General features: G+C 43.4%; 1 protein-coding gene across 1 annotated transcript in view; it reads left to right on the forward strand.

Annotated features, from left to right (window-relative positions):
- Window positions 1–9,606, forward strand: part of LOC124619430 — a 641,742-nt gene extending 632,136 nt beyond the window's left edge. The window contains exon 6 of the mRNA XM_047145805.1: window positions 8,230–9,606. Coding sequence (XP_047001761.1) covers window positions 8,230–8,330 — 101 coding nt within the window. The 3' untranslated portion in view covers window positions 8,331–9,606. The remainder of the gene's footprint in view (window positions 1–8,229) is intronic.
- Window positions 9,607–10,235: the final 629 nt, after the last annotated feature.

Consider the following 10,235-nt stretch of genomic DNA (forward strand, 5'->3'; position numbering starts at 1 on the left):
ATCTACCGATATAATCTTCAGCATTCTTCTATAGCACCACATTTCGAAAGCTTCTATTCTGTTCTTGTCTAAACTATTTATCGTCTACGTTTCGATTCCATTCAAGGTCACATTCCATACAAATACTTTCAGGAAAGACTTCCTGACACTTAAATCTAAACGTGATGTTAACAAATTTCTCTTCTTCAGAAACGCTTTCCTTGCCAGAGCCAATCTACATTTTATATCCTCTCTACTTCGACCATCGTTAGTTATTTTGGTCCTCACATAGCAAAACTCATCTACTACCTTAAGTGTTTCGTTTCCTAGTCTAGTTCCCTAAGCATCACCTGATTTATTTCGACTATATTCCATTATCCTCGTTTTTCTTTCGTTGATGTTCATCTAATATCTTCCTTCCGTTCAGTTGCTCTTCTAGGTCCTTTGCTGTCTGTGATAGAATTACAATGTCAGCGGCAAACCTCAAAGTTTTTATTTCTTCGCCTTGGATTTTAATTGCTACTCCGCATTTTTCTTTTGTTTCCTTTATTGCTTGCTCAATATACAGTTTGAATAATATTGGGGAAAGACTACAACCCTGTCTTACTCTCTTTTCAGTCACTACTTCCCATTCGTGCCTCTCGACTGTTATAACTGCCATCTGATTTCTGTACAAATTGTAAATAGCCTTTCTCTCCTTGTATTTTACCCTTGTCACCTTCAGAATTTGAAAGAGAGTGTTCCAGTCAACATTGTCGTAAGCTTTCACTAAGTCTACAAATGCTAGAAACGTAGGTTTGCCTTTCCTTAACCTATCTTCTAAGATAAGTCGTAGGGTCAGTAGTGCCTCGCGTGTTCCAATATTTCTACGGAATCCAAACGGATCTTCCCTCAGGTCGGCTTCTACCGCTTTTTCCATTCGTGTGCAAAGAAATCATGTTAGTATTTTGCAGCTGTGATTTATTAAACTGATAGTTCGGTAATTTTCACACTTGTCGACACCTGGTCTCTTTGGGTTTGGAATTATTATATTCTTCTTGAAATCTGAGGGTATTTCACCTGTCTCATTCATCTTGCTGACCAGATGGTAGAGTTTTGTCAAGGCTGGCTCTCCCAAGGCTATTAGTAATTCCAGTAGAATGTTGTCTACTCCTCGGGCCTTCTTTTGACTTAGGTCTTTCATGCTCTGTCAAATTCTTCACCCAGTATCATATCTCCCATTTCATCTACGTCCTCTTTCATTTACATGATATTGTCCTCAAGTACATCGACCTTGTATCTGTATACTCCTTCCACCTTTCTCCTTTCCCTTCTTTGCTTAGAACTGGGTTTCCGTTTGCGTTCTTGCTATTCATACAGGTGACTCTCTCTTCTCCAAAGGTCTCTCTAATTTTCCTGTAGGTAGTTGTCTATCTTACCCCTAGCGATATACGCCTCTTACATTTGTTCTCTAGTCATCCTTGCTTAGCAATTTTGCACTTCCTGTCGATCTCATTTATGAGACGTCTGAACTCCTTTTCGCCTGCTTAATTTACTGCATTTTTATATTTTATCCTTTCATCAATTAAATTCAGTATCTCTTTTGTTACCCAAGGATTTCTATCAACCCTCGCTTTTTTACCTATTTGATCCTCTGCTACCCTCACTATTTCATCTCTCAAAGGTACCCATTCTTTCCACTGTATTTGTCAACCGTTCCCTAATGATCTCTCTGAAACTCTCTACAGCCTCTGGTTCTTCTAGTTTATCCAGGTCCCATCTCCTTAAATTCCTACCTTCTTGCAGTTTCTTCAGTTTTATTCTACAGTTCACAACCAATAAATTGTGGTCAGATCCACATCTGCACCTGTAAATAACTTACAATTTAAAACCTGGTTCCTAAATCTCTGTCTTACCATTACATAATCTATCTGCAATCTTCCAGTGTCTCCCGGCCTCTTCCACGTATACAACATCCTTTCATGATTCTTAAACCAAGTATTAGCTATGATTAAGATATGCTCTGTGCAAAATTCTACCACGCGGCTTCCTCTTTCATTCCTTACCCCAGTCCATATTCACCTACTACTTTTCCTTCTCTTCCTTTCCCTGCCATTGAATTCTAGTCCCCCATGAATATTATATTTTCGTCCCGCTTAACTATCTGAATAATTTCTTTTATCACACCATATATTTCTTCAATCTCTTCATCATCTGCGGGGCTAGTTGGCATATTAACTTGTACTACTGTGGTAGGCGTGGGCTTCGTGTCTGTCTTGGATGCAATAATGCGTTCATTATGCTGTTTGTAATAACTTCTCTGCGCTCCTATTTTTTAATTAATTATTAAACCTACTCCTGCATTACCCCTATTTGATTTTGTATTTACAACCCTGTATTCACTTGACCAGAAGTCTTCTTCCCCCTGCCACCGAACTTCAATAATTCCCACTGTATCTAACTTTACCTATCCATTTCCCTTTCTAAATTTTCCAAACTAGCTGCCCGATTAAGGGATCTGACATTCCACCCTCCGATCCGTAGAATGCCAGTTTTCCTTCTCCTAATAGCTACGTCCTCTTGAATAGTCCTCTCCCGGAGATCCAAATGTGGGACTATTTTACCTCCGGAATATTTTACCCAAGAGGATGCCCTCATCATTTAGCCATACAGTAAATCTGCATGCCCTGGGAAACAATTATGGTTGTAGGTGCCACTTGCTTTCAGCCGTTCGCAGTACCAGCACAGCAAGGCCGTTTTGGTTAATGTAACAAGGTAAGATCAGTCAATCATCCAGACTGTTGCTCCTGCAACTACTGAAAAGCCTGCTGCCCCTCTTCAGGAACCACAGGTTTGTCTGGCCTCTCAACAAATAGCCCTCTGTTGTGGATGAATATCTGTATCTGTATCGCTAAGGCACGAAAGCCTCCCAATCAACGGCGAGGGCCTTGGTTCATGATGTGGAGGGGGGGGCGAAGGGGGGTGGGGAAATGAGATTAGAACACAAGTAAGACGACAAAGGAGATAAAAGAGAGACACAGGGAAATGTCACTGGCTGATCACTTACACAAAACATGGGTGAGCCATGCTCCCAGTCACCATGTTTACACGTTAAAACCTTCACCCTAAAATCTTGGGAAAAATATTCGACAATTCATAAAACTTTAAGCTCGATCCACATTCGTTTGAACGTTACGTAAAATAGAGGGCAGACCCGTACCGCTGATCGGAAAATAAAACACAGTTCAGTAAAATGTGGCGCGCAGTGATCTGCACGCCACAAGCACCACACAGTGTAGGATCCTCTCGCCGAAACAAGAAGCCATGCGTCATCGGGATGTGGTGTATGCGAATACGAGTAAGGAGCTCGTCCTGTCGGCGTGGCTGGAAGAGGTACGTCACGGCCACGTTGTGCGCCGTACTAGACGGAGCTCATTGTTTATACCATCCTTCCACTTATCCTCTCACAGACGTAGCACTGTAAATATCAACAGCAGGGCTATAGCATGTAAGTGGATGACACACTGAAGAAATGAGGATCACGACACTCCTCCTTGGCTGCTAGATCCGCCTTTCCGTTTCATGCGATACCCATGTGCGCTGGTACCCACCGGTGAATTCAGTGCCCGTTGGCGGCTGACATCTGTATATGTCATCAACATACACAGAGTAAGATGCTTAAGAAGAATGCAGTTCATGGTAATTGTTCAGAGAGACTACGGCCAGTCTCAACGCATGCATTGCAATGGTACATGCAGTTCTGCCGCACTCTCAAAAATGGCTCTGAGCGCTATGGGACTTAACATCTGAGGTCATCAGTCCCTTAGAACTTAGAACTACTTAAGCCTAATAACATCCGGACTGATGCACATAGAGTGCAGATCATTAAAACATAGGCGTTTTTCGTTGCGACAGGATCTTCTCATGAAATTTCAATCACCAGTTGCCTCCTCCGATTGCGAAAACATTCTGTTGCCATCCTCCTTCACAGGGAGAAATGATCATCACCATAAAATAAGAGAAATCAGGGCTCACACAGAAAAATTCGAGAGTGGAACTGTAGAGAGACAGCTTGAAGGTGGTTCATTGAACCCTCTGCCAGGCACTTTATTGTGAATAGCAGAGTAATCACGCAGATGTAGATGTAGATAGGCAGCCCGCTGTATGCACACCGCCATCGCTACTGCCAGTTGTACATTCCATGAGACAGTGTGTGATGTGTCCATGCTGAGGTGTGTGACTGTGTGCAGTGTGTGACACGTTGTCAAAGACGGAAGATTACTCGTCACTAGAGTTGGCAGACATGCGTTTAATGTACAGTGTATGGATTAAGTCGTGAACGTAAAGTATCATGAATGTTCAGCGTACGCTTTCCCAGCAGGCATCATTGTAACTGGAAGGGGTTTATCTCCATGGATGCCAACTTACGACCGACGGGGTCGTTCATGCCACAGAGAGCCGGCCAAGGTTCTCGTCAAAGACATTTACGAACATAAGATTTTGAGGAGATGGAGTTTGATAGCGTGGCCGATACTACTTAGCAGTAAGCAACCATAACCATGCCTGTGAAACCACACTTCGAAGGATACAGAGTGAATAGTACTGCTAGAACATGTATTACACCCATGTCATAAAGAACGTGTGCAGGCATTGAGAACAAAGGATTTTGACTCCCACAGTCACTTCCGTCAATGGATTATCCACTGCAGTGATTTAATGCCGAATTTCGTACAGTTTGTATTGTTAAAGGATTAGCTCTCATTCACCCGTGACCATCTTTTCAGTAACCACAACAGCCATCTCTCGAGTGAGGACAGTCCTCAAGCCAAGCACATCGGTGGCCACGAGCAACTGTTTTCTGTCAACGTATGGTCGGGCATTGTCCAAAATCACCTTACAGGATCTCATTTGTTGCTTCCCCATTTGACTACTCCACGTTACCTGGCGTTCCTGCGAGATGTTCTGTCACACTTATTGGAGATTGTACTTTTTTTTGTGTGCTAAAGGATGTGGTTTCAACACGACGGTGCACCAGCCTACTTCGATATTAATGTCCGCTAGCACCGGAACCGTACGCTCATTACTGGACTGGATGGGGAGGTCCTGTGCAATGGCACGCGCGATCGCCGGATCTCACACCTCCGGAATTTTCCCTCTGAGGTTATGTCAAGACACTGGAGCATGAAACCCTAGTCGAAACTAAGATCTGCTTGCGAGGGTCAAAGCTGCCTGTCTCCTGTTACAATAGACACCAGGGATCTTTTGAGAGAAAGCTGCAGAATTTTCGTGCACCGTTGCCATGATGCACCGAGACTGGTGGTCGTCACTTAGAATAATTACTATGAGCTACATTGTTGTTGTGTAGCCGAGCGGTCTGAGGCGCTGCAGTCATGGGCTGTGCGGCTGGTCCCGGCGGAGGTTCGAGTCCTCCCTCGGGCATGGGTGTGTGTGTTTGTCTTTAGTATAATTTAGGTTAAGTAGTGTGTAAGCTTAGAGACTGATGACTTTAGCAGGTAAATCCCATAAGATTTCACACACATTTGAACATTTTGTTGTTGTTGTGTGCTACACTGTTCATGTTAATAACACAATAAGTACGGATTCCTGACCATAGGTCCCACATCGCAGTTGAACCCGTTGTGGACTGGCTATCAGCTACTTCAGTTTGACCCAAAAGATTTTAGAAGCCCTATATTTATATGGTCGCTGTTCTGTCACTCTTCTTCCTAAGGTAATCTTAATATTAGCTGTGTGGTGTCTGTTCTGTCGTACATTTCCTACAAAACAGAAGCCACCGAACTACACTACTGGGCATTAAAATTGCTACACCACAAAGATGACGTGCCACAGACGCGAAATTTAACCGACAGGAAGAAGATGCTGTGATATGCAAATGATTAGCTTTTCAGAGACTTCCTGGCAGATTAAAACTGTGTGCCCGACCGAGACTCGAACTCGGGACCTTTGCCTTTCGCTGCCAAGTGGTAGAGCACTTGCCCGCGAAAGGCAAAGGTCACTTGCCCGCGAAAGGCAAAGGTCCCGAGTTCGAGTCTCGGTAGGGCACACAGTTTTAATCTGCCAGGAAGTTTCATATCAGCGCACACTCCGCTGCAGAGTGAAAATCTCATTCTTGCTTTTCAGAGCATTAACACAAGGTTGGCGCCGGTGGCGACACCTACAACCTGCTGACATGAGGAAAGTTTCCAAACGATTTCTCATACACAAACAGCAGTTGACCGGCGTTGCCTGGTGAAACGTTGTTGTGATCCCTCGTGTAAGGAGGCGAAATGCGTACCACCACGTTTCCGACTTTGATGAAGGTCGGATTGTAGCCTATCGCGATTGCGGTTTATGGTATCGCGACATTGCTGCTCGCATTGATTGAAATCCAATGACTGTTAGCAGAATATAGAATCGGTGGGTTCAGGAGGGTAATATGGAACGCGGTGCTGGATCCCAACGGCCTCGTATCACTAGCAGTCGAGATGACCAGGCATCTTATCTGCATGGCTGTAACTGATCGTGCAGCCACGTCTCGATCCCTGAGTCAACAGATGGAGACGTTTGCAAGACAACAACCAACTGCACGAACAGTTCGACGACGTTTGCAGCAGCATGAACTATCAGCTCGGAGACCATGGCTGCGGTTACCCTTGACGCTGCATCACAGACAGGAGCGCCTGCGCTGGTGTACTCAACGACGAACCTGGGTGCACGAATGGCAAAACGTCATTTTTTCGGATGAATCCAGGTTCTGTTTACAGCATCATGATGGTCGCATCCATGTTTGGCGACATCGCGGTGAGCGCACATTGGAAGCGTGTATTCGTCGTCGCTATACTGGCGTATCCCCCGGCGAGATGGTATGGGGTACGACTGGTTACACGCCTCGGTCACCTCTTGTTCGCACTGAGGGCACTTTCAACAGTGGACGTTACATTTCAGATGTTTTAAGACCCGTGGCTATACCCTTCATTCGATCTCTGCGAAACCCTACATTTCAGCAGGATAACACACGACCGCATGTTGCAGGTCCTGAATGGGCCTTCCTGGATACAGAAAATGTTCGACTGCTACCTTGGCCAGCACATTCTCCAGATCTCTCTCCAACTGAAAACGTCTGGTCAATGATGGCCGAGCAACTGGCTCTTCACAATACACCAGTCACTACTCGTGATGATCTATGGTATCTTGTTGAAGCTGCATAGGCAGCTGTACTTGTACACGCCATCCAAGCTCTGTTTGAATCAATGGCCAGTCGTATCAAGGCCGTTATTACGGCCAGAGGTGGCTGCGCTGGGTGCTGATTTCTCAGGACCTATGTACCCAAATTGCGTGAAAATGTAATCACATGTCAGTTCTAGTATATTTGTCCAATGGATACCCGTTTATCATCTGCATTTCTTCTTGGTGGAGCAATTTTAATGGTCAGTAGTGTATTAACAAGATTACCTTAGTAAGAAGACAGTCAATTAAGAAGACTGAGCACTTAGTTGCTGTAATAACTTCTAAATTATAAGATTATTCAAAAATGGCTCTGAGCACTATGGGGCTCAACTGCTGTGGTCATTAGTCCCCTAGAACTTAGAACTAGTTAAACCTAACTAACCTAAGGCCATCACAAACATCCATGCCCGAGGCAGGATTCGAACCTGCGACCGTAGCGGTCTTGCGGTTCCAGACTGCAGCGCCTTTAACCGCACGGCCACTTCGGCCGGCTATAAGACTATTAACTGATTGTTTTAGTTTAAGTACGTTTTAATTATGATGTCGGAAAGAAGTGACTGCAATTAGTTGTTAATAAATAGTTGAAAGGCCCAGCTGTCTCTATTTATGTTTAAAATAGGTAGTCCAGCATTTAGGGCAAAATGATGGGATAGATATGACGGTGAGGTGGACTTATCAGTTTTTGGACCTGGAAGCCCTAGTTGCAGAATCAATAATTCAAGAACAGTCTTAATCGCATTTGTTATTATACCGCCAACCGGTTTCAACCCGACGTAGGGGTCATCTTCTGGGCGTTTACACCATTGGTCGACTGCTGGTTATGTAGACAGGAGTGACACCACCAGCAGTCGACCAATGGTGTAAACGCTCAGAAGATGACCCCTACGTCTGGTTGAAACCGGTTGGCGGTATAATAATAATAAATTCGATTAAGACTGTTTTTGAATTATTGATTAATCATGCTAATCACTGCTTCTCTCCACAGCCATGTTGTCCAAAAATCTATTTGCAGAGCTGACGGACGTGTAACTTGCTGTGTTTCAGTGGAGGTGGAGGTGCCCCGCCAGGCTAGCTGCGCCAGCTGCGGCTGCCTGCTGGCCTCGCCGCTGCACTTGCTGTGTCTGGTCGCCCTGCTACACCGATGACCTCTCTACGTCAATTAGCAGCTCGCAATCATAGCTAGCGAACCTTTTGGATGATGCAAGTGTCGTTTTATTTGTATTTTTCCAGACGTGGTTAGACGTATACATTTATACATGGATGGATGTAAATACCCGGCTTTTTTATAACTGGAGCTTACTATATAATTTTAATAATCGGCGGGAAGAACATAACTTTTTACATGTAAAGCATTCCTGCGTGATATACAGTAAAAGGGTGGTTCTTCTGAGCATTTACAAGGTATATCTTTCACGGTTCCATAAAATTTCTCCAAAGGAGAAACATCCTCATCCGAAGGAATACGTAAAAGTTTCTGCATAAGGGTGAGATTCTTTCTTGCTCGAGTATGACGATACGGAGCCTGTCGCTTTTAGAATTGTTGATGTGAATATCTTTTGCTACAAACTGTCTTCTGTAACACTGACTGTCGTTAGGAACTAATCAGACGAGCTTAATCTGTCAATTCCTGTTGTAATTTTTAGTTGTTAACCCGGAGAACAATCAAAAAAATGCGTCGTCAACGTCAGAGAAAATTTCAGTTCCGTGCGGTTTATAACAGCAGCCGTATTCCGAGAAAGATTTTGTAAAGTTTTGCTTCACTTTTCTGTCCGTAGGTCACATACAGTCATGCCATCTTTTACACCACACACTTCCTCTTTTTCGCATATTAGTGTCAGTTGAGACGTCAATGAACCATACCAGTTTTACATACGCTTGATCGGTTGCAGTTATTTCATATGTTGCTAAATGTTGTCACGAAACAAAACGTTTCTCACTTTTGTGCAACACGTCACCATTTTATGAACTTTCTTATGATCGTAGACGGAATATAAAAGAGGTCCATGTACCAGTTAGCTACTTACAAGCTGACCGCTTCTGCTAGTCCCCACTGATTTTGCCCAGATTTGTCGTATATGCAGGGCTTGGGCAGTAATTAAAGTAACAGAAGTAAGAACTCCATTTGGCCATGCGTTTAGAAAAAAGTGGAATTTTTGGCGCGACTCGGACGAGGCATGAACCATTCGTATGACAAAAGGAGTCCAGGCACCAGTTACCACAGCGGGAAAATTACACAACGTTAATCCCAGAGCTCTGGCGTCGAGTCCCTATACATAGTTTATTTTTCTGTTTAGTTAGTACATACTGCAGATAAACTGAAATAATGCTCAATATGATGTTTTTATTGATATTTTCACAAAATAGGAGGGCAAACAACCTCACGAAGAAAGGATGCCGTATGCCGTCGTGAAGTACTAAAGTGTTTCCGCTAGTGCAACCTTGCGGTGTGAATTTTTATTGTCAGGTAAAGAATTCGATCAAAAAGTTTAAAACTGCTCTTTCCTTAGCGAGGGAGGAAAAGAAACCACATCCCAAGAAAACTGCATCAAAATACATTCCATTCTACAGACTAGATAACTTCGCCAATATTTTCGAAATTACGCATTACACATGGTTTGCTGACAAGCTTGCTATGAGGGAGAAACTTTCATGAATATAAACCAAGTTTGTTTTTCTACAGAAACTTTAAATAAACGCGTAATTGTAGAATGCAGCTTCTCTAACTGTGTAATATACCGCGAAAGTTAGTACTTTCCCTGTTGTTAAGATGTACATTAACCCAGCACTTGTAAAACATCAGCTATAAAACAGTAAAAGTATCTAATGTTGTATACAAAGTCCTCGAGTACGCCTTACGGTTTCTTGCTGGAAATTTATATGCGATCCAAAATTTTCCTTGGCGCTTCCTTTTCATATTTTTCTGGAAATATTAATAAAGACAATTTTTGAGCATTATTTCGGTTTATTTGCAGTGTAAGTAACATAAAAGTTGAAGTAGAGAAATAAAAACGCTACCGCGTAAGTTCTCGACCCCAGACTGCTGATCTAAT

The sequence above is a fragment of the Schistocerca americana genome, chromosome 6, assembly GCF_021461395.2.
Source record: "Schistocerca americana isolate TAMUIC-IGC-003095 chromosome 6, iqSchAmer2.1, whole genome shotgun sequence".
NCBI lineage: Eukaryota > Metazoa > Arthropoda > Insecta > Orthoptera > Acrididae > Schistocerca > Schistocerca americana.